The 23,213-nt window shown below is 39.0% G+C and overlaps 5 protein-coding genes across 5 annotated transcripts; all 5 read right to left on the reverse strand.

Annotated features, from left to right (window-relative positions):
• Positions 1-1,069: 1,069 nt before the first annotated feature.
• LOC117410560 (beta/gamma crystallin domain-containing protein 1-like) lies at positions 1,070-7,962 on the reverse strand. The gene is made up of 6 exons (XM_034017185.3): positions 7,916-7,962; positions 7,589-7,831; positions 5,911-6,182; positions 3,197-3,206; positions 2,227-2,469; positions 1,070-1,416 (listed from the first exon to the last, which is right to left on the reverse strand). The coding sequence occupies exons 1-6, from the start codon at positions 7,925-7,927 to the stop codon at positions 1,141-1,143; spliced, it is 1,056 nt and encodes a 351-aa protein (XP_033873076.3). The 5' UTR covers positions 7,928-7,962; the 3' UTR covers positions 1,070-1,140.
• A 2,102-nt stretch (positions 7,963-10,064) lies between these two features.
• LOC117410589 (gamma-crystallin M2-like) lies at positions 10,065-11,512 on the reverse strand. Its single transcript, XM_034017254.3, has 3 exons — positions 11,393-11,512; positions 11,042-11,284; positions 10,065-10,391 (listed from the first exon to the last, which is right to left on the reverse strand). Exons 1-3 carry the CDS (start codon positions 11,399-11,401, stop codon positions 10,119-10,121), a joined length of 525 nt encoding a protein of 174 aa, XP_033873145.3. The 5' UTR covers positions 11,402-11,512; the 3' UTR covers positions 10,065-10,118.
• Positions 11,513-13,350: 1,838 nt separating this feature from the next.
• On the reverse strand, positions 13,351-14,369 carry LOC117410596 (gamma-crystallin M2-like). The gene is made up of 2 exons (XM_034017266.3): positions 14,198-14,369; positions 13,351-13,670 (listed from the first exon to the last, which is right to left on the reverse strand). The coding sequence occupies exons 1-2, from the start codon at positions 14,312-14,314 to the stop codon at positions 13,395-13,397; spliced, it is 393 nt and encodes a 130-aa protein (XP_033873157.2). The 5' UTR covers positions 14,315-14,369; the 3' UTR covers positions 13,351-13,394.
• Positions 14,370-16,990: 2,621 nt separating this feature from the next.
• LOC117962491 (gamma-crystallin M2-like) lies at positions 16,991-18,298 on the reverse strand. Its single transcript, XM_034017198.3, has 3 exons — positions 18,220-18,298; positions 17,854-18,096; positions 16,991-17,338 (listed from the first exon to the last, which is right to left on the reverse strand). The coding sequence occupies exons 1-3, from the start codon at positions 18,226-18,228 to the stop codon at positions 17,063-17,065; spliced, it is 528 nt and encodes a 175-aa protein (XP_033873089.3). The 5' UTR covers positions 18,229-18,298; the 3' UTR covers positions 16,991-17,062.
• A 3,451-nt stretch (positions 18,299-21,749) lies between these two features.
• LOC117410575 (gamma-crystallin M2-like) lies at positions 21,750-22,999 on the reverse strand. Its single transcript, XM_034017233.3, has 3 exons — positions 22,917-22,999; positions 22,379-22,621; positions 21,750-22,083 (listed from the first exon to the last, which is right to left on the reverse strand). Exons 1-3 carry the CDS (start codon positions 22,923-22,925, stop codon positions 21,811-21,813), a joined length of 525 nt encoding a protein of 174 aa, XP_033873124.3. The 5' UTR covers positions 22,926-22,999; the 3' UTR covers positions 21,750-21,810.
• Positions 23,000-23,213: the final 214 nt, after the last annotated feature.

A 23,213-nucleotide genomic window follows, 5' to 3' on the forward strand; every position in this document is an offset into this window, starting at 1 on the left:
AGAGCAGCAGGGAGAAGCAGTAATGGAGAGAGAGAGAGGAGAGGGGGAGAGAGAGAGAGAGAGAGGGGGGAGGGGGGAGAGAGAGAGAGTGGGGGAGGGGAGAGAGAGAGAGAGAGAGAGAGAGAGAGAGAGAGAGAGAGAGAGAGAGAGAGAGAGAGACTGTACAGCTAACATATAGAGCTACTTCTCGCTTTGGCATTGCAGAACGAGCCAAGCTAATGGAAACAGATCTCTGCCAGTGCACTGGGTAAACACTGCGCGGCCGCTGACGTCAAACATCTGCCTTTGATTTCCTTTCAGCTGCATTCCTGCACTGAATGACGCAGGCGAAGGAATCACAGCGCTGTCTTTTATATTTTATTCACCTCACTGAAACCCCAAAACTAGAAACTGAAGACCTTTATGGTGAAATACAGAAAGGAGCCAGCGTCGTACGGGCTGTAATCCCACAGTGCCTCCAGGGGCCGGTTTTTCAAAACTTTTAATCTGGATCAAAGTGATCCGGATTTTGTAATCCTATATTTTGTGATCGAGATTACTTTTATTTGGATCATTTTGATCCGGTTTTTCAGAAAATGTCACTGCTGGATTACATTTATCCAGATAACAAATAATCACGATTACGAAATTCAGTTTTTTTAAAGTAGGTTATAGTTCTTATTTTTTGTTTTTGTTTTTAAGAGGCCTTATTTATGATATTACCTAATTTAACAAAATAAATAAGATCGTGGTAATAATGATTAATACCCAACTTTATTTTGTTTAATATTATTTTTTTAACAAAATCTAAATCACTTTTAATGTTAGTGCACATAATGCATGCAAATAATGGTTATTATATTTATGCCCACTTAGCAAAAATTAAAAAAACGAAATCTAAATTGAATAAAAATAAAACTTTTGAAAAAAAGGATATGTGTTTTTAGACGTTTTAAATCCGATTACCAAAGTTTTGAAAAACCGGCCCCAGGAGACCACATGCTGCAGATTTTTCTAATCAATTTAATTTTCTAATCCACTGTTCATATTACAAACATGCGCAAACAAAGGGGGAAGCAAGACCAATTCATCAGCGCTCAGAGATCGTTTTATTCACTTTTGGTTACAGAGTAAATAAGGGGACAAGGATTTTGCAGTGATTTAGAAGTCAGTGATTGTCCTGAAAGAGCCAACAGTGGCACAGCTTGCTCCCCAGTCGCTGAATCTCCTGTACTCTCCGGGCCTCATGAAGTACTGTCTTCCCTTGTAGTTGGGGTGCTCATACATGGTCCAGTAGCCGTCCATCACGTTGCAGGAGTGAATGTCACGGCTGTGGAAACGATCGTGGACAGACTCGCAGTCATCACTGAACTCCATCGACTGGCCTCCGAAGTCGGGTCTCTCATAGATCTTCATTCTGTAGGAGCCACTGCTGTCCTGTTGTTAATACAGACAGCTTTAGATCAGTCACCAAAAGTTAACTCTCAAGTAGACTTGGGCCTGGATTGACTGGACCCTTTCCTGTATGCTTTGTAATGTTATAACATGAATGTGAATCGCTGTCCTGTGGATAGGACTGCAGTAATAGCACATGAGTAAATTTGGGGTGGTCTTTATGCATTGACACCTTTTCCATGCAGTAAGGTGTTTTCATTTCAATCACCCTAACCCTGGATCTCAGAGCCTTACACAAGCCGACTTTAACCCTTTAGGTGCCACACCATTGATTAGTTTTCAAACCAATCAAGTTCGCAGCGATGTGTTGTGATAGGATTGTTACTTCAGAGGCTATAAAAAATAAAACAATCCTTTGGTGTCAAGCAGGACTCCAGTTTTTTAAACAACAACTTACTAACTGCAGCTGTAGGCTACAGTATGTTTACTGATAAACTTTAGTGCAACAGCATCGGACTGAATATATTCTGGTTTCCATTGGAAGTAAACGTTTTTTTGTTTACTGTTATAAGTGTCAGGATATAACATCTGAAGTATATTAACAAGCGTACTTGTATTTTGTTCACAAATGTTATTTGTTTCTATAGTTTCTTATTTTTCATTATTGTATACTGAAATTCTATTAGAGAGCATGGTTCAAGACAAATGTTTACCCTAAGTACTGTGTACCACTTGCTTTAAAGGTGTGTTTTGGTTTTATGCTACTGTGTAAAGGGTACAGGCTTGATAGAAGATTAGGTTTGCAATGATGAACTCATCATCACAATGGAGCATCATAAGAACAGAACTTACGTGTGGGATCATGCGGCAGGACCTGATGGAGTCGCTGTATCCCATCCAGCGCTGGTAGTCGGGGTACTCTCCCCTGGTCAGCACGTACTGGTACCCCATGTAATTGGGGCGCTCGTACAGGACCCAGCAGCCGCTCTCCACACGGATGGAGTTACAGCGGCTGAAGTAGGAGTGCAGGTCAGCACAGTCGCTGCTGCACTCATAGTGGCGGCCCTGGAAGTCGCGGTCCTCGTAGAATACAATCTAAAGTTGAAAGATACATTTTCTGTTCAAGTGGAATTCTCTTTTTTTTTTTTTTTTAGCTAATGTTGGTGTCAATACAGGAGTTGAGCAACAAGGTGAATATTTAACTTGGACTATTCAGATTTTCTACAGTTATTTTTTTTACGTTTATCTAAAATTTTCTGCATATTTATTATTAATTAATACAATATTACTTGCAGTTTTTTTTTTAATGACCTTTTAAATGTCAATAAAACTAATTCAAACTTAATTAAAATAGATGAATACAAGTGAAGCACATGAACAGTTGGATGGACAAACCGGTAAGTAAATATATAGACAGGCAGGTAGACAGACATTTGAACATCTACATTGTCTTGCACTTTAAAAAGACATGTTACAAATAGCAGCACAATTACACCAGTTAATACTTTAGTCACATTTGATCAGGTGAACATTATGGTGAAATGATTTAGCTATACATCAGTATTTCTTTTCCACATGTCAGATAGATAGATAGATAGATAGATAGATAGATAGATAGATAGATAGATAGATAGATAGATAGATAGATAGATAAGTAAAACAATAAACTGTTGATAAAATAAAAAGAAAATTGGACAGGTGAGCTTCAGTAAACAGCAAAGTCAAAGGTTCTAATAAAATATTCCTGAATCTATTGTTATAAGAGGTGCATGCAGCAGAATCCATGATCGATTTTGCCAAACCCCACCCAGTATCCTCTTACCTTGCCCATTCTGAGTGATGTGCCAAAGAGGGTTGGATCAGTGATCTGCTGTTGGGAGTCTGGCCATGAATCTGTTTATATAGGCCCTATATCATCGAGTATTTTGTTATTCTAATGACCCTCAGCTACAGAAACCCTCTGCTTTCATCTGCAAAGCTGTGAATGTGCTAGACTCTTATTGGCAAATCCCCCTGACTCATCAGCGCAGGCTCTGGCTCTTTGTTGAGTGGTTTAGTCGGCCCTATTCACTGCGCCCTGTCCTGGAGGGCCAGAGTTCACCCTCGCCACAGATCTAAATTAATGTTGAGAATCATCAAGTTGCTTACAAAGCAAGAGACAAAGGTCCAGTTTCAATTTCAAAGCTCTTCATTGTGTTTGCTCAGTTAAGCTCCCGTCACACTTCATGAGTTTGCAGGCTTGTTTTGTCTTGTGTAGCGGTAAACTTTCGTGTTGAACAGAGAGAACTGAACCTCACGGATTTGATATAAAAATATATATATAGTGGTTCTCAAAAGTATTGACTTCCTCTCTGTCTTTCCAGTGCAAAAGTCATGTTGATATTCTATGTACTTATATACATCCATCTCTAAGCCTGCATCTGTAAATATTTTTCTTACATGCAATTGTCTGTCATTTTTATTTTTTGAACCCTTGATGTAAAATGTAAAAAAACAAAAAAAATGCATATGATTTCATATAAACTGATTGTATAATCCCAGATATCATGTCACACCATACAGCTGTAAAGCAAAACATAATTAGAGAAATGTTATCTACTTTGCATATCTGTACAGCTTCATATAGAAACAAGGGAAGTTCACGTTAAGCAGCTGGCAGAGATTTCTGACAAAGCAATAAAGACAGGAGATGCCCCATCTGATTGGCAGATTGCAAATGTGGAAATTATATTAGGGACAAAAAGCAGAGCCAGTATATTACAGCTCCACCAGCCTTCCCTACTAGATCATTTATATAGTAGCAACATTATAGGAGACAGACATCATGGATTCAGACAAGGACAATCCTGTCTGGCAAACCTCTAAGACTTCTTTGAAGAATTTACTCCAAGGATGAATATAAAAAGATTGCATGACAATATATACTGTATATATATATATATATATATATATATATATATATATATATATATATATATATATATATATATATATTGACAAAGGTTGATTGAGTGGAACAGGAATGCTTTAATGACATGAACTTTTCAGAGCAGGGATCTTGAACTGATACTGCAGTGTGTCCACCATGCTGGGCATTGTCAGCACGCGGTTCAAATATCATCATCCAATAAAAACAGATTATTATTCAGTAAGAAATGGGAATGGACTTTACTGTTTAGTGTTTTTCAGCAGCAATGTAAAATACTGTAGATGAACTTGAAAAGTGAGGATGCACGTACATGCACACGTTAGCAGTGGATTTGGTTAAGTGTCCATTGTATGGTATTATGTGGTATTAGTATTTCTTTGCTGATGTAAACTGACTGTTACTTCCCAATAAATGGCAAATTATTTGCAACTGGTTTTATAACCTTGTCTTTTGAGAATCCAGCATATACTGCATGTCCAATAAATATTGGTGCCCCAGACTATCTGACCAATAAAGGAACCTTTGTGCTGATGTGAAAATTCTTTCAGTCAGGAAACTCATGCTATAGAATATTTATTAAAGCTTAGACTAGACGACATTACTACATTAAACATATTTTTACACTACATTCCTTGGCTTTTGGCACGCCTTTCGAGGTACCCCTGACCATAAATTAGCTTCCAAATAAGTGGAGAGACTGATGATTTCTTCTGGTATTGGAAGTGCCTAAAATGTGCTTGGTGTTTACAGGATTTAAGGGTTAAGTGAGTTCCCTGCCTGAACTACCGCTTTGCTTCATTCTTGGTAGCATTCCAAAAGTGGTGTAGACTACCTATCCATCAGTGTGTTCCAAATCTGTCCATTTGACTATTATAGACCACTTGTAACTTCAAGGGCATCTATCTTTACTACATACAAACGAACGATTCCACTTGTGCAAGGCAACTGCATACCTCAATGATCATTTCAAAATTACACAGATTATCTATCCAGTCAAAACTATGAGCTTCTCATACTGACTCTTCTGCAGCAAGCCATAGTCGCGGGAGGACATGGGAACTACAGTAAGGGGATGGGCATGGGTCAAGCTGGGGTCAAGGCTTTCTCATTTCATAGTACTGAAACAACTACACAAAAAACAATTAATTTGATTCTTTATCTAGGCACATGGGCGCTCTGAACCACAGTTATTTAAAATGCATACTTTGATCAACTACTTATACCTGCAGATCAGGGGTTAATTGTGCTTCTAATGTAGGTATCTAATGGTACTCACAGAGCATAGCTTAAGTGGGTTTGCACATACAGTACATGGCATCATCCACCTTGAGCAGTTTACCAACTGAGGTCAATTGATAGAGCTAGTTTTGAAATGGATGAATGCACTTGTGTGAAGGTTTATGTAAGGCAGTATATGTGATTGTAACTAAATGCTCTTCGTTACCCTCTTAGGACACTCTTGAAAAGGGGGTCATTTTAAACTTCAAGGATATACTTTATAATAAAGCAATAAATAAATAAAGGTTTTACCAGTTGGAACATGTATTTCAATTATTTTAATTCTTTATTGAAAAGAAAATGTGTTTACAGGAGTCAAGGATCTTTAGAAATCCATGATGCGCCTGAAAGACCCAACCATTGGAGAATGTGCCCCCCAGTCACTGTATCTCCTGTACTCTCCGGGCCTCAGGAAGTACTGTCTTCCTCTGTAATTGGGCTGCTCGTAGAAGATCCAGTAACCATTCATGATGTTACAGGAGTGGATTTCACGGCTGTGGAAACGATCGTGGACAGACTCGCAGTCATCACTGAAATCCATCCTCTGGCCTCCGAAGTCGGGTCTCTCATGGATCCTCATGCTGTAGGAGCCTCCTCTGGCCTGTGGGAGACATTAGACAGATAGGGTTTAGAGCAAGATCGCCCTTGAACCTCATTCATGTACCCCAGCAAATTCAGCTCCGCAAATTCATTGGGACTCCCCCGTCACCATGGGCTTGTTTTACTTGGGGTATCCTGTTTTGGGTGGAGTAGCCACGGTCTTGTTTCTATTCCATCCATTGAATGAAAAACATTCTGTTCGTTCTGTGTAATGTTCAACCTGTGTCTGTGTCTTTTTAAAGAGTAAAGACACTGTACCAGACCCGTTGTTTTTGTTTTTGTTTTTTTTTAAATTTAGTCGTTGCCAATTAGTTTTTATTATTTTCTCCCCAATTTGAAATGCCCAATTATTCTATTATGCTCAGCTCACCGCTACCACCCCTGCGCTGACTCGGGAGGGCGAAGATGAACACACGCTGTCCTCCGAAGCGTGTGCCGTCAGCCGCCCGCTTCTTTACACACTGCGAACTCACCGTGCAGCCGCCTCAGAGCTACAGCGTCGGAGAACAACGCAGCTCTGGGCAGCTTACAGGCAAGCCCGCAGGCGCCCGGCCAGACTACAGGGGTCGCTGGTTCGCGGTGAGCCGAGGACACCCTGGCCAACCTAACCCTCCCTCCCCCCGGGCGACGCTCGGCCAATTGAGCGCCGCCCCCTGGGAGCTCCCGTCCACGGTCGGCTGTGGAATAGCCTGGACTCGAACTCGCGACGTCCAGGCTATAGAGTGCATCCTGCACTCTAGCGAGTGCTTTTACTGGATGCGCCACTAGGGAGCCCCTGACCCGTTGTTTTAAAGTAGTGTTTGGTTGTTTTGTTTTGTTTCCAGAACCTGCACAGCTCCTGATTACTCCATGCTCCAAACATTTCAAAGTCCTTTGCAGTTAAAACCACTGCTCCTCAGTAAGCAGAGTATTACCTGAGAACACCAAACACCGCATATTACACTGTGTCAGCAGACAGTCAATAACGACCCTGATATGCACTTGGACTCCCTAATGTTAATTTAGGTAAGGTGGTCCAAGAATAGTGCTAGTCAGGGTCTGTGAAACCAGCAGTGAATGTTTAAACTTAGTTTAAAGTATTGTGCCCTTTTATTGTGCAGTTACTTTTAGTATATGAATCAAATAACCTAAGTGTAGTAAATAATGCAATCTATGATCCAAGGTGTTTTTCTACTGGTAAATTACAATTGAACTGAAATGAATGCTGTTTTTGGCTATATGACTGAAAGGAATAGAAGTATTGCAAGAATACTCAACTTTGTTTTACTGTGAAAATGTATTTTGATGTTGCATGGTGCTGGTACACGCTCTTGTCCATTGAAGCCCTAACCAAATGTCTAGATTGAATTTAAGAAACGAAAACCTCTCTTTTCTGTAAGATGCGTAATGGCATGTGTATAAACTTACATAGCTGTAAGTGCGGCAGGACCTGATGGAGTCATTGTACCCCATCCAGCGCTGGTAGTCGGGGTACTCTCCCCTGGTCAGCACGTACTGGTACCCCATGTAATTGGGGCGCTCGTACAGAACCCAGCAGCCGCTCTCCACACGGATGGAGTTACAGCGACTGAAGTAGGAGTGCAGGTCAGCACAGTCGCTGCTGCACTCATAGTGGCGGCCCTGGAAGTTCCTGTCCTCGTAAAAGATGATCTAAAAAAGAAAATAGAAGTTAAATCATAAAAAAGTAAAGGATCATAACTGGAAATATCAGAATGTTTTTCTAAAAAAGTTTACCTTCCCCATCATAGATGTGCTGGTACACAAAGTGACATACAACCCACGGCAACTCTGAGTTTTTATACACTACAGGGACAAATACACCACAGTAAAAGCATTGTTATTGTAATTTTTTATGAACAAAAAACTTCAACAGAATGCTTATTCAGCCGAATGGAATAGACTGAATAGTCATGTCCCATTGTTTGGCTTTCTGACATACATTAGCTTTATAGAAAACAAAACATATACTTTACAATACAAAAATGCTCTCTGACAAAAGAGTGTTAATGTATACATCTGCATGTAAAGCTGAATGGATAGCATGCATACTATACTATAGAATGATTTATTTACAAGATGTACTGTATGCAGCACATTTATATGTTGTGGTGCACATGTGCTGATATACACAAAGAGGTAAGGAAGATTGAATTGGAAGACGTGTGAGTGTGCAGGTGATGTGGCAGCGGTGGTCCCTGACCAAAACTGTGCATACCTTATTCTGAGCAAAAGGAGCACGCTATGTAACAGAAGAGAGGACAGTATTGTAATAGAGTGTTTGAGAATGAACCAGAGCTGTATTTGAGTATATACTTCTGACTTTACAGGAGTAAAAATTATTGCACACTGCATCTGTTTTTTATTCACATTTTACATACCAATGTATTGTATGAATATGAATTAAACAAATCAATGCATCCTGCGAAACCCCAATTGCAGACTTGGTGCAGGGTGTCTATATTGATTTTGAAATTAAAAGTTTTCATTCAATCTGGTTTTGTACTTCATTAATCTGTTCATTAAGCTGTTCTTCCCTCACCTTTACAAAAAAGGTCTTTCTTCTAAAACACAGGTTTCTTTTACTGCCAATACACAGATAAACAAACATAAGAAAATTCACAAACGAGAGGAGGCCATAAGGCCTATTTATGCTTGTCTGGTTCCAAGTAGCTGATTAATCTCAGAACATTGTCAAGCTGAGTCTTAAAAATCCAAGGGATTCAGCCTCAACAACATGACTAGGTAACCCATTCCATCCCCTCACTACTCTCAGTGTGAAGAAGTGTCTGCTTCCCTCTGTCCTGTCTATCTGCTCTTAATTCCCAGCTGTTCATTATGCAGCCTCATCTAACCTTGGCTTTTGTACTTTTGGCTACATGCTCAAGCGTTGTGCTTGCCGTTCTGATTACTTCCCTGCACTGTGTGGTTGCTGACAGTGATGAGGCTGTTACAACACCAAGGTCTTTCTTTTGGTCAGCCTGTTCCAGTTCTATATTCCCCCCCATTGAATTTCATTTGATCTAAGTCGTTGATGTAGATAAGAAACAACAGGGGTCCAAGCATAGAGACCTGCGGCACCCCACTGAGTACATGGCCCCAGCTAGAGGCTTCCCTCTTACAAGTACTCTCTGCTTCCTATGTTTTGACCAATTCTGTATCCAGTTGCATTGACTTCCTTGTATTCCCACAGATTGTAACTTTAGGATTAGTCTTTTATGTGGCACTTTGTCAAAGGCTTTTTGTAAGTTCAAGTATATCATGCCACAGGCTATAGCAGATAGATAAAAAGCTACAATTTAAGCAAGTGCTCAATATTGTTATTTATAAAAATATCTTTCAGTTACACTGATCAGTCACACTGCTCTGCTCTCACAGTGTTGAATGAAGGCTGTATCATTTATTGCAGGATTTGCTTAGGCACTGTCCAAGAAGTCTGATGTGATTGACTTCTTAGAAGAAGTAGGGTTTATTGCTGGTTTCTCTGCTAATGTAATAGGTTTATTTGTAATCCAGACTAATCAGAGATATTGGTCTGTAACTTTTAGCATATATACTGAGTGCTGTGTATTTCCAAATAACTACTGTCTCTTAATAGGGTAAATTGCATTAACCTAAACAATGGCAGATCCAAATACACCCGCTCTTTAACTCTGTATTACTCTAGCTGGGGGTTTCCCCCAAAGCTGACCAATTTATTAACATTACTACATACATAAAAAATATACAATGAAACAAGGTCTGAGAAGTGTTATGAAGATCTGACACTGTTAAAATCATTAAAATAGACATCAGTTCCAATTTTAGAAAAAAAAATATGTTTGCCAACTAAGGTACCATTTTAAAACTATCACCCTAAAACGGATAATTTAAGAGGACACAGATATGTATTTGATTAATGCATTTGCCTTTATTCTAAAGGGATGTTTATTTTACAATTTTAAAACTCCATGATGCGTCTGAAGGAGCCGATGATGGGGTGCAGGGCCCCCCAGTCGGTGTAGCGCCGGTACTCCCCCTTCTCCAGCAGGTACTGGTGGCCCCTGTAGTTGGGGTGCTCGAAGAAGACCCAGGCGCCCTCCAGCACATTGCAGGAGTGGACCTCTCTGCCCTGGAAACGCTCCTGCATCGAGGGCATGTCATCAGAAAATTCCATCATCTGGCCTTCGAAGTTGGGCCTGTCATAGATCTTCAGTCTATATGAGCCACTGGTCTGTAATAAAGCACACACAATAAAAAAAAACAAAAAAAAACACATACACATGAATACAAGTAACCTCATTTAATTTGTGTTCTGTAGTTAATCAATAATCAATAGATGAAATGTTCTTATTTCTTATTTTTTAAGGGTTAGATCTACCAAAGTGCACAGAAGTGACAGGATTAACTCAGAAACAACCATCACAGTTTATGATAACCGGATTGAAACTATATGTTGTGCAGTACTAGGTGCCGTCCTTCAGATGAGAAATTAAACCATGGTCCTGCCTACACTGTGGACATTATCCTTCCCTTTCTGAGCAACAGGGGTCTTAACATCCAGTACAGTGGAATGCAATTCTTCCCCAGCTAAACTTCCTCCTGGCTAATTCTCAAATAGGGCTTGGATCGCCCAACCCCTGTAAACACCAGCACAACAGCCCCGGAATTGAGATGTGTCTTCTCACTGGATCGATCCTGCCCAAGTCATACAAAAATAATGAAGAATTTATTGCCTCTTATTTAGTTAAGGATTCTGTCTTTAATACCCTCACTGAGATAATGCTATGAAAGACCAGTAAGCAGGTGGAAATCACACATGCATGAGCGGTTTAGTAAAGGGTTCAACGAATGCATGTATGAGGAGTGACTTCTTCTACTTACATATCTGATCTGACGGCAGGACCTGATGCTCTCATTGAATCCCATCCAATGCTGGTAGTCGGGGTACTCTCCCCTGGTCAGCACGTACTGGTACCCCATGTAATTGGGGCGCTCGTACAGGACCCAGCAGCCACTCTCCACTCGGATGGAGTTGCAGCGGCTGAAGAAGGAGTGCAGGTCAGGGCAGTCAGAGCTGCACTCATAGCAGCGGCCCTGGAAGTTCTTGTCCTCATAGAAGATGATCTAAATAAGAATATAGCACCGTAAAGTGCTTTTGAAAACCCTACACAGATATACAAAAACACAAAAGAGTAGATCCAAATGCACAGTATATTTACTAACACAGCTTACCTTCCCCATTGTAAAAGATTAGGCTTCCACTGTACCAGACACTTCAATGAAGCATAGCTTGCAGTGTTTCATTTTATACTCATACAAAACAATGCAATTAAATATGTGTTTGTTGTTTTTTTTTGTATAAATTAATTAGACTTTTCAATCAGCAATTGAAATAGTTATCCAGGCTCATCACATTGTTCTAAAGCACTGATTCATCAGTCTCACAACAAAGAGGCTGCTAAACATGAGAGAACGTGACCCTGATCTAGTGACAATGGAAATGTTACAACGAATACTAGCAGGATTACAAACTATTTAAAAGGAAGCTTGGTAGACCTGTGGTTAAAGAAAGGGGTTTGTTACCAGAAGGTTCCTGGTTCAAATCCCAGCTCAGCCACTGACTCACTGTGTATGACCCTGAGCAAGTCACTTAACCTCTTTGTGCTCTGTCCTTCAGATGAGACATAAAAAACAAGGTCCTACTCCGCAGAAAGTTAGTCTGTAAGATGCTTTGGATAAAAGCATCTGCTAAATGATTAATTTATAAATCCAATGTTAATGTGAAGAGGTAAGATAGCACAATGGGAGAGAATATATATACTGTATATATTTATTTTACTCAGTTTCATAGATGATGCTGCATATTCAGGGTAGCAAGTTCATGCTTAAGATCTAATTCAGGAAGTAAGTTAGTTGGTAAGCAGAGAAGACTTTAGGGACTAGCTCCATGTTTTGATTGGTTCCCATGTGTGTTGTCTTTTTAATTGGTTTATCTGCATGGTGAGCTGTGGGAGGACTCTGGAAACATCACTGCAAAAATGACACAGAGATGAACTTGGCAGTCACCTCCTGATCAGACTGTTTGATTGCCGGTGTAATCAAATATTGGTTCCCCTGAATATTGGTTCCCAACAGCAAACATTTGTTCCCCCCTACATGCATGTGTAAGTGTCCTATTTGTATGTACGTTTGCAGGCTGTTGTCATGTATTATTGTAAGTGAGACTGGACCTGTCAGAGGGGACTGGATGCTACAAGTTTAGGGTGTGGGTTAGGGAAAGTGTTCTTAAAAGTAAGGTTTTAGTTGAAAATGTATAGATATATAAGCTTAGATGCAGAGAAAGATTACTTTGTTACAAAAAAATAAGGGGTACAAATATTCAGAAGAGGAACCAATATTCCTGAATGGCATTTAAAGTCTTTTTTTTTAATGGACCAATTAACTACCAATACATTTTGCAGTTTTCCCATGCTTTCCCCGTGGTTTATATTATGCATTTACCATAGTTTACCATAGTTTACCATAGTTTACCATATTTAATATGCTTTAGCATACCTCTCTGGGCTTTACAGTGCATACCTATGCTTTACCATTCTTTCAATCTGCTTTATGACACTTTTCTCTGCTTTTACTATGGGAAACTTTCATAAGGTATGTTTTAAAGGAGGATTTATTTCTCAAGAATAAGACTAAATATGGTGCTTTGTTAAAGTAGCTTGAAATTTAAATCTGATGCAACAGTCTCACTTGAATTTCGAGTCCTGTGTCAAGCTACTTAATGATGTGTTTTATGACTTATCTCTAGATAATCAGATCGCTGTATTTTTCTGTTGCTAGAGTAGCCCAAGTTTAAACATGCATTTCCAAAAATGGCATCAAAATGCAAACAGCAAAATGCACTTCAAACTGTAGATTCCGACATGGCTGAACAAGACAAGTTTATTTTATTAGAATAAAATAAGATCTTAAATATTCATGTGTAAACTTTTTTAGGCGAGAGAACCACTAGATGTTCATGACAATCCAATTTACGCCTGGGTATGTAACCTCAAATAACTTGAGGTTCTACTGATGCAGTGCGAGCCTCATATAAAACTACAGCACATGATAATGTTCTGTATGCATGTCTGCTTATGATGCTTGTGGTGCTTATGACACAGAGAATAAAAAGGCAGAACAAGCTTGGCTGCTTAAATCACTTTATTGCATGCCAGGCATTGGGACGAGTGTCAGTCTAGAACTCTGTGATCCTGCGGAAGGATCCGACGGTGGGGGAGGTTGCCCCCCAGTCGCTGTGGCGGAGGTATTCCCCTCGCTCCAGGAAGTAGTGGCGCCCCTTATAGTTGGGCTGCTCGTAGAACACCCAGGCGCTGTCCATCACAATGCAGGAGCTGATCTCCTGGAACTGGAAGGTATCAAAAACAGAGGAGCAGTCCTCGGCAAGCTCCTCCCTCTGGCCTTCAAACTCGGGTCTCTCATATACCCTGATTTTATAGGTGTTCCCATAAACCTAGAGGAAGGAAGTCAGCATAATATTAGAGTACTGCAAATGTGTATTAAATCCCAATTATAATCTAAACAGTACCAATCCTAGTTTAGGATTTAAATTTTGTGGTCTCTTTTCTGTACTAGTTATTATATTGTCGCAGTTTACCACTAGTAGCATGAAGCTTTATATTACTTTTGGTGTGTATGTGTGTGTATATATATATATATATATATATATATATATATATATATATATATATATATATATATATATATATATATATAATTTTTTATACTTTCCCATCAATAATTAACAACCTAATATAACACGCCATCACAAATTATGGTCTTAGTTCTGCATTGCTTCATGAAAAAGTAATTGCAGAAATGAAATCTTCCCCCTAAGACTTGAATATTTATATTCTTGCTCTTCAAAAAATTAAATATCCATGATTGATAAGACAAAACTAAATGATTTATTTGCAAATAAATTATATAATATACTACATTTGGAATAGCAGATAATATCATGCAACCAAAGTGGCTTACATTTCTGGTAATTGGACATTGTACCCCATCCAGCGCTGATAGTCGGGGTACTCTCCCCTGGTCAGCACTTACTGGTACCCCATGTAATTGGGGCTGTAGCTGCTGATAGCAAAACATCTATGTAAATATCTATCTTTATCAGAATGCTTCATTTTACCTTCCCCATTTTTGATTATTGTTCACAACCCATACCAATGCTGGACAGCACAAGTTTATACCTGTGACCAGAATGTGCAGAGTAGGGCAAGCTATTGTTATCTAAATGACCCTGATGTGCATATCAGCAGAATGTTTGATTTCCCTTTGATCCAGTTTGATGACACCAAATTAAAGAAGTCTGATGTCACTGTTAAAAAAGGGAATTGAGCAAACTGATCATGTCATGCAGTCTTGCTCACACACTTTCTTTAGTGTATAAAGTATATATATTTAACATTAATAGTGTGTCTATATATGTGCTCTATTAATAGCACTGAACATTGTGTTGCTGTGTTAATCTTGATCACAGTGTTTTGTATAACTTACTAAACTGCATGCACTCTATGTAACTTAAACTTTTCTGAATGGTTTAATATTAGTTATATTAAAGTTAATACCTAAACAAATTTGGCTAGCAGTATCTGAAGTACAGTAATCCATCTCATATCAATCCTTCGCATATCTGCCCTAACTGTTTATCTGCCATGATCAAGCTCTTCAGCAATGTTAGTTTATTATTGAACAGAGCAGATTAGTTCAGATATTGTAGATCCCACCAAAGGTTTCGTACACTGTGTTGTATGTGCTCCGTGCGCTGCCATTGCTGGTAGTGTCACTTGAGCTGTTCAGTGTGTTGGTATGTAAATAAATCCTGTTCACCTGCGGGGTTTATCAACTTCAACCTCAATCTCCTGCCTGTCACTCAGCAGCGAATGCACGCACCCACACGGCAGACGGCTACCCTGTCACAAGCATTAACACCCTGGATCTTTCTAAACAAGGGATTTAGGGGAGCTCCCTAATAAAAGCTGAATTTCAAAACAATAATTGTGTAAATATAGTAATTGTTACAGCTGTGTATAATGGCTTTTTACATATCCGTCCTTACTCTGGTCCCATCGTATGAAACGTGTGTCAATTAGCTTCAAAAAATCACTGGGGTGCTTTTAATGTGATCTTCGAACTGGTGGTACTAGCTTTGGGAACTGGAATAACTGCCTGTGAGAAAAAATGTGAAGGTAAGGATGAAAATAATACAAATATGACTGAAAAAATATTGTTGGATTATCAGCAGTATATTTGGTCAGGGTATCAAATATAAAATCATTGAATACTGAGATACACTTCTGGGACAATCTATTTAACCTGTGTAACAGATCTCCTCCTAGCAGCTGACGTGTTAGTAATACTGACATCTCAACCAGAGAACAAGCTCTGTGGCTGAATGGTAAGACATTTGTTTTGACCTGTGAGGTTAGCGATTTGCATCCAGCCCTTGGAAAGTGAGTGATTGAGATGAGGAGCCCGGAGCTGAAACTCCAGAGCCTGGATTAGTGGACACACGCTTGTGTTTACACTCAATGACAAGCTTTGATTAAGCCGGGGGAGAATGGAATGGATCTCCTCCTAGTGGCTGAGGAGTTGATAATATTGACATCAGCACAAGACATCTCGACATGACAAAGACGTCGTCTTTAAAAACTGCACATTTGAGACCAATATAGCGAATGTAAACGCAGGTCAAGTACAATTTTACGGAATTATTTTGTTTAAATTATTTAAAAAACTTTACACAAACCAGAAAAAAAACACATTAAGTTGGATATTAATTAAGCCTCCGACAATTAATTTTTCTAACGACATGATATGCATGAACATGGCCCTATTATTTATTAGAGCTAAATGCATTTTGAAAGTTTCTGCTTTACTGCCTGTTTGTTTACTGCCACCACCTGTAGACAGTCTTGTTGAAACAAAGATATTGCATTTAGATTCACAAACTAATGCTGATAATGTTCAGTGATATTTGTGAATATGAAAAAAAACTACACCCTAACTTTAACCTAGTCTACTAGGATACACATATTGTATACGTTAGGGAAGAAGAAAGAGGTGAAGCACAGCAGCTTATGTGGTCAGAAAGGGGGATGGAGGAACTAATGTGAGCAGGCACCTTGAACATGGGACATCATACTAGAGGATTCCAGCTCTGCCAGAGATCAACAGGCACCAAGATGTGCAGGTACCTGCCTTCAGCTTGATTGCTGCACTCCCTAGCTTTCTGTTCTTTAATACAATGTGCAATTAGGATTTTGTTTTGCTATTTGGTAATATGAGAACAATAGGCCTGCCTGATCAGCAACCCTGCCTTGAACCATATAAAATAATCCTCATGCACTGGTATACAAAGGGTATGTTTAATGTGGGAGGCACTTGGTAACCATTCTAGCTATAGCTAGAAACATTAATTGTTGCTTATCTCAATGAGTAAACTGGGATAACAGTCCCAGTAATGATTACTGTTTCAGTTACCGGTAGTTTATTATTATTATTATTATTATTATTATTATTATTATTATTATTATTATTATTATTATTCTTGAACAGTCATTGCGGTAACACTTTATATTGCATGGCATAAATTAATATTAAATAGATATGCAATTGCATATTAAATTAATGTTAGATTAATATTTAATAGATATACAATTGATATTAAATTTACGTTCAATTATTCCTTGAATGTCTATGGTGGGGGTGTGAATTCAAGCTTTCTCATATTAGTCATACCACTTAATAACAGGAAAGAAATGGTTTTGGAGGAACATTAAGTTAATGTTTATTTTAGTTCAGTCTTGTCACATTTTGTAAATACAATTTACAAATTTAGTTGAAGTCAGTGATGCGTCTGAAGGACCCAATCCTGGAGCTCATGCCTCCCCAGTCGCTGTATCTCCTGTACTCTCCGGGCCTCATGAAGTACTGTCTTCCTCTGTAGTTGGGCTGCTCATACGTGATCCAGTAGCCGTCCATCACGTTGCAGGAGTGAATGTCGTTGTAACGGAAACGATCGTAGACAGAGGGACAGTCATCCATGAACTCCATCATCTGGCCTCCAAATTCAGGTCTCTCATAAACCCTCATCCTGTAGGATCCTTGGTGCTGTTTAAATAATAATAATAATAATAATAATAATAATTAGAGAACTGATTGAAAACAAAGCAGTCGACACTTCCCAGGGGTCCAGACCAGAAGTATCACAGATGCACCTTGAGAAGACATTCTGCCTCTAGTCAAACATTCACATGCTACATTTCTGACTCCTGCATTGTGTTCCCAAGCACAGGAACTCCCCAGCACACTGGTCCTTTAAAAAGCAACTGTAACAAACACAATACACGTTTTCACTGATTTTCTATCATGATGTGCTAATCCACTGTCTCTAATTAGGCTGCTGACGTTCTTCTATAACTATCCCGAATGTTTATGAAAACACAATTGCAGTGCTATTTGAATCTAAACTCTCCCCAACATTTGATTATTTTCTTTCAGAATGGTGATCTAAGAATCTGAAGGAAGCATCTATGAAACATTTCTGTTTAGGATTACAGGTACAATACGTTTCCAGTGCAAAGGTTTTGTTGGCACAAAATTAGAGCAATGAGAATGAAACTTACATAGGGGATCATGCGGCAGGACCTGACGGAGTCATTGAACCCCATCCAGCGCTGGTAGTCAGGATACTCTCCCCTTCTCATGAAGTACTGGTACCCCATGTAATTGGGGCGCTCGTACACCATCCAGCAGCCGCTCTCCACACGGACGGAGTTACAGCGGCTGAAGTAGGAGTGCAGGTCAGCACAGTCGCTGCTGCACTCATAGTGGCGGCCCTGGAAGTTCCTGTCCTCGTAGAAAATGATCTATAATAGACAAATTAATGGAATGCTGTCAGATACCTGGATCAATTAAAAATAATGTTTTATTATCTTCTTTTTAGTATTTGTAATAAATATACAGATGCACAATATTTTAGTGAGCCTTACCTTCCCCATTGTATTGGATTACCGTGGTCACTCTGTACCCCAGATAGCAGAAGCTTCCCCTTTATACCCTGGAGAGAACTCAAGCATTGTTATGTAAATCAGTCACATTTACACATCAGCTTTTTAAAGAGAATGTGCTGCTGCCAAACAACAAAAGATCTGTGTGTTCCTTGTCAGCAAAGCATGCATCCTTTCTGTCACTGGCACAAAGGATAGTAACAATGTCTCTGGGTTGGTGTTTGGGGAATTCTGTACAGTGTGTGTGCCATCAGTTCACATGATGCTGTTCTGAAAAGGTACAGCTGCTTTCAGATTGTTTTGATAGGGTATATTTCACCAGTAGCTATTTTAGTAGTTTGAATAGGGTATGTTGAAGAAGCATTTGCCTAATTAAAGCCTGCGCTCTCCAACTTTGATATTTGAGTGAAAGCACATATCTTATGCACAAATAAATAAATTTACGAAAAATACACATTATTATCTCTAAATTCAATGTTTTCTCTGTGTTTCTTTAATGTATTTATTCAAATTGCATGTTTATGCATTATAATTTTGGTAACTCTTTACATTAATTGTCAAACGACTCTGTAATCACACTGCAGTTAGATTTAACAACCTGTTTAATTAGAAAATGAAAAATGTTGCCAGTTGCTAGCACCTTTTGTAATGACACTGTACTTACACATGCCACTGTCTAATTGCAATATTATTACAATGCATGCATGACATTACAGTGTATTACAGTATATTTAGAGACACCTAATGTAAAGTGTGACTTTAGTTGATAGAGTCTATCGTTTAAGTGCATATCCCACCTCTAAGTGTATTAAATTCCTACACACAAACCATTACTGAGGCTGTATCACTAACTTGACCCTGTTTATGTAATATTGTAAGTTAACTGAGCATTGTGAACTGAGGTAAACAGGCACAGGCCCAGTGTCAGGAACGTGAACACTTTCACTATATCCTGCACTAAAATGGTTGCAAAAAAGGAAACTGAAAGACTTTTCATTAAGAGACTGTAAAGGACCGTGATGTGCTAGGTATGTTGATAGTGGTCAATGTTGGTCAATTATTGTTAGGTAATTGGACCATTCTTGGCAGTTAATGACCACTTTGTCAGTTTAGTCAGAAAGGACAGAAGGTATTCTGCTATGGCTGCTACTTTTATAAAGAAGAAAATCAGGCAGAATGTAACCAACAAACAACAATCTACCTTTCACAATTAGGACATCTCATCAATGTAACACAAAACCATCTTTTGGTTTTGTTTTAGACAGGTGATTGGTTGGTGCTGAAATCAGTGCTGGGTTCAAGTTAGGGTTACCATATGACTCCACGTACACAACGACAGTTCAGGCTTTTCAACTCTTGCCCCAATGCATTCTGGTTAGTGTAGTTCTTCTATGAAAGCTACCTGAGACAGGTAAAATGTACTAGAATGTATTACGCTATGTGTTGAAAGGCCTGAAGTATTCCAAACTGTCCTCGTGTATAATTGCATCTAAATGTGTTTAAGAAATATACAAAGCATTAACATTTGCATTTTAATCAGTTTGCAAAGTATTTGCATTTGACAAAATGTATTTAATCAATTTCAAATGCCTTTGACAAACGCATTTGAATAATCTATCAAATGCATTTATCAAATGTTACTGTTTAACCAACTCCAAGTGCAATTAATGATACTGCTGTTAGGGGTACATTGTTAAAGTAATGGCAGGGTTAACTGAGAGCTTACCAATGTTTGAAGTCAATTCAGAACACAGCTAATTACACGCAGAGCATGATTAAAGGCATTTGTTATAATAGGGAGCAGTTTGAATTGATAGAGAAAAGCTTCTATGTTTTGATTAAGTGTTCCTTTTGCAATTATTGGTGAGGCATTTCAGTATATATTTTGACAACTGCATTTGAATAATCACTTATAAAGTCTCAGTTGAATTTGCATTTGTATTTAAATGCAATGGTGGTGCACGCATTTGTATTGCAATTGTAAGATTTAAGGTATTTTTAATTGCATTTCAATGTATTAAACCCCGTCTGAAACCACCCCATTATTGGCGGTAAATGGCTTCCTCTCAGCCACTCAAAGACAAGCTTCTGTTCCATACATCTATAACCCATAATACCCTAACATGAGATGCATATATACATATATGTTCCAGATTTCAATCAAACAAACCCTTTATTTATTCAGACGAGTCAATTGAGAACAAATTCTCATTTACAATGACGACCTGAAAATATAATCTATAATTAAAAAAATGACAAAAGTCAATTTTACAGTAAAGTATGTAAGATGTTGGAGTCGAGTACTGCTTTAGTACCCTTCCTGGATATTGTGAAAGGATGCTTGAATCATCCAGGGCTTGGACGTGATGCAGGATCTATGCTATTTTACATGCTTTGTTGTCATGAATGCCTCCTTGTCCCGCAACTATGTGCCTGATTTTCAGCCCCAGATACACACATTGTTTTCTACAACTCTTCCGCTACAGCAAAAGATTAAACAACTATAGATCCAATTCCTTCTGTTTAAATCAGCTGATTTAGAAACCCTGTTCTGAGACTGAAACGGAGGCGCTTCTTTGTTTGTTGATCACTTCAGAAATATCTCCTCTCTTTTACTTCCTTTTGGCCCCCATCGTGGATGTTCCAGGTGTTACTTGTGCTGGTTTAAAATCCCTTCCCCTAGGTTGGTATTCATAGGTAATACTGTTTGCTGGCTGTACAACAAGCTGTATTAGTTCAGACTGATTAAGGGGGAACCTGATTGCCCATTAGGTAACTAGTATTTCAAAATTAAGCACTACTGACTGTTTAACCCTTTCAGTCCTGAATTATTTTTGTCGGAATTAAGTTCAATAATTCGAAAAGGAAGTCTTTATTGAGCATATATGAGAACAGGACAACTTTTTTTTTTTTCATATATTTATACACTAGCTCATACTGGGACCTGGGAGTCCCGTGAGGTTCCAACGTGATTTCTGACGGCATATGTTAACATACAGATAAAGAGGGACGTCAAGGGTTAGGGTTAGGGTTGAGGACTGAAAGGGTTAATAGTTATAGATGATAATAAAATAATTACAAAATCAGCACAGACTTCAGGACAATTGGATTTTCCACCACTGCGTTTTATGCTGATATAATCTTCTGATTCAGATATGGTCTTGCCAAGGTGTAGCCAAAACAAGGCAGACAGAAAGCTTATAAGGGAGTCAACCCACTTGAGGTGAAGACCAGCTGAGAGTGGAGAAAGTGGAAACAAAACCATAATGAGGAGTCAAAATGGGTTATATGGTCATGCCAGTAAGACAAGTATTTTGGTATCTGGAAGCTGCCACAAGTTTGTGGTGGAGGGATAAGAGGTGTTAAATCTTACAACATGCTTTGTTGTTATGAAGTTCCAACCCACAATGTTTTCTACCTCAACATTCACCTTCTCATCAACAGTTAAAGGATAATGGATCTCTTTTTGTATAGGGCTTGCTAATCAAATTATAAATTAAAAAAGACAACTGTTTTAGCAAGGAAAGCTCATTTTTATTTTCAGAAAGAGACTATATCACATATTTCAATTGATCAGTAGTCTGTGATGCGTCTGAAGGACCCAATCCTGGAGCTCATGCCTCCCCAGTCGCTGTATCTCCTGTACTCTCCGGGCCTCATGAAGTACTGTCTTCCTCTGTAGTTGGGCTGCTCATACATGATCCAGTAGCCGTCCATCACGTTGCAGGAGTGAATGTCGTTGTAACGGAAACGATCGTAGACAGAGGGACAGTCATCCATGAACTCCATCATCTGGCCTCCAAATTCAGGTCTCTCATAAACCCTCATCCTGTAGGATCCTTGGTGCTGTGAACGGTTACACAAACATAAATGTAGGTAGTAGAACTCACAATGCTATGAGTCATTTTTTAATATAACAAGCAATAAACTTTAGACAGCCTCAGGGTTTTCTTTCAATAATAATTAGTGACACTGTGAAATTGTAAAGTGTTTGTAAATCACTTGCTCTTCCATTTTTAATATGCAATGCTTTGGAGAAAAAAAAGTATATTATTTTAGAAACTTTTAAAAAGAAAATGTGAATTTCTAGTGTAGATATTTATCGATTCTTTAAATACTGTAAAAATTCCAAGGAACTTACATAGGGGATCATGCGGCAGGACCTGATGGAGTCATTGAACCCCATCCAGCGCTGGTAGTCGGGATACTCTCCCCTTCTCATGAAGTACTGGTACCCCATGTAATTGGGGCGCTCGTACATCATCCAGCAGCCGCTCTCCACACGGACGGAGTTACAGCGGCTGAAGTAGGAGTGCAGGTCAGCACAGTCGCTGCTGCACTCATAGTGGCGGCCCTGGAAGTTCCTGTCCTCGTAAAAGATGATCTATAAAACAAAAATGTTAACATTTTACTTACAATCTGCTGCTTCACACTTAATTCCTCAAATTCACACAAAATCAGGCGCCAATGCTCTGACGTCCTATTTTCCTTCTCAATGCTGATGTCAAGATGCTTGCACATTGCATTGAATCTGTGCTCTCTTCCTCGGATTAGTGAAGTTTATTTCAGGATAGGCAGTCGTTTTTCAACCTCAGATGTCTCATTAGCATCTCCACTTCCTTAATGTTGTTCATCTGCATTTATATACAAACCTTTAAAATGTAATAAAAAGAAGTTACCTTTCCCATATTGCCGTTTCAGTGCACAGGATGCTATATGGAAAGCAGTGAGCTGGCTTCTTTTATACCCTGCATGCTAAAGTATGCAGATTCCAGATGTACTATGTCAGCAGTACTTTATTGTTGCTGTCCTGAAAAGTTTCCCTTTGTTTGCCTTTACTTTGTAAAACCACATTGTATATGTCAAAAGGTAACATAATTGTAAATCCCTAAATTGCTTGTTGAACATTTTTAGTCAACTCCTTTTGAATTCTAAGATGAAAACGCTAGCCATGGAAACCACTGGAAAACCTGACC

This window comes from Acipenser ruthenus, chromosome 10 (genome assembly GCF_902713425.1).
Source record: "Acipenser ruthenus chromosome 10, fAciRut3.2 maternal haplotype, whole genome shotgun sequence".
In the NCBI taxonomy this organism is placed as follows: domain Eukaryota; kingdom Metazoa; phylum Chordata; class Actinopteri; order Acipenseriformes; family Acipenseridae; genus Acipenser; species Acipenser ruthenus.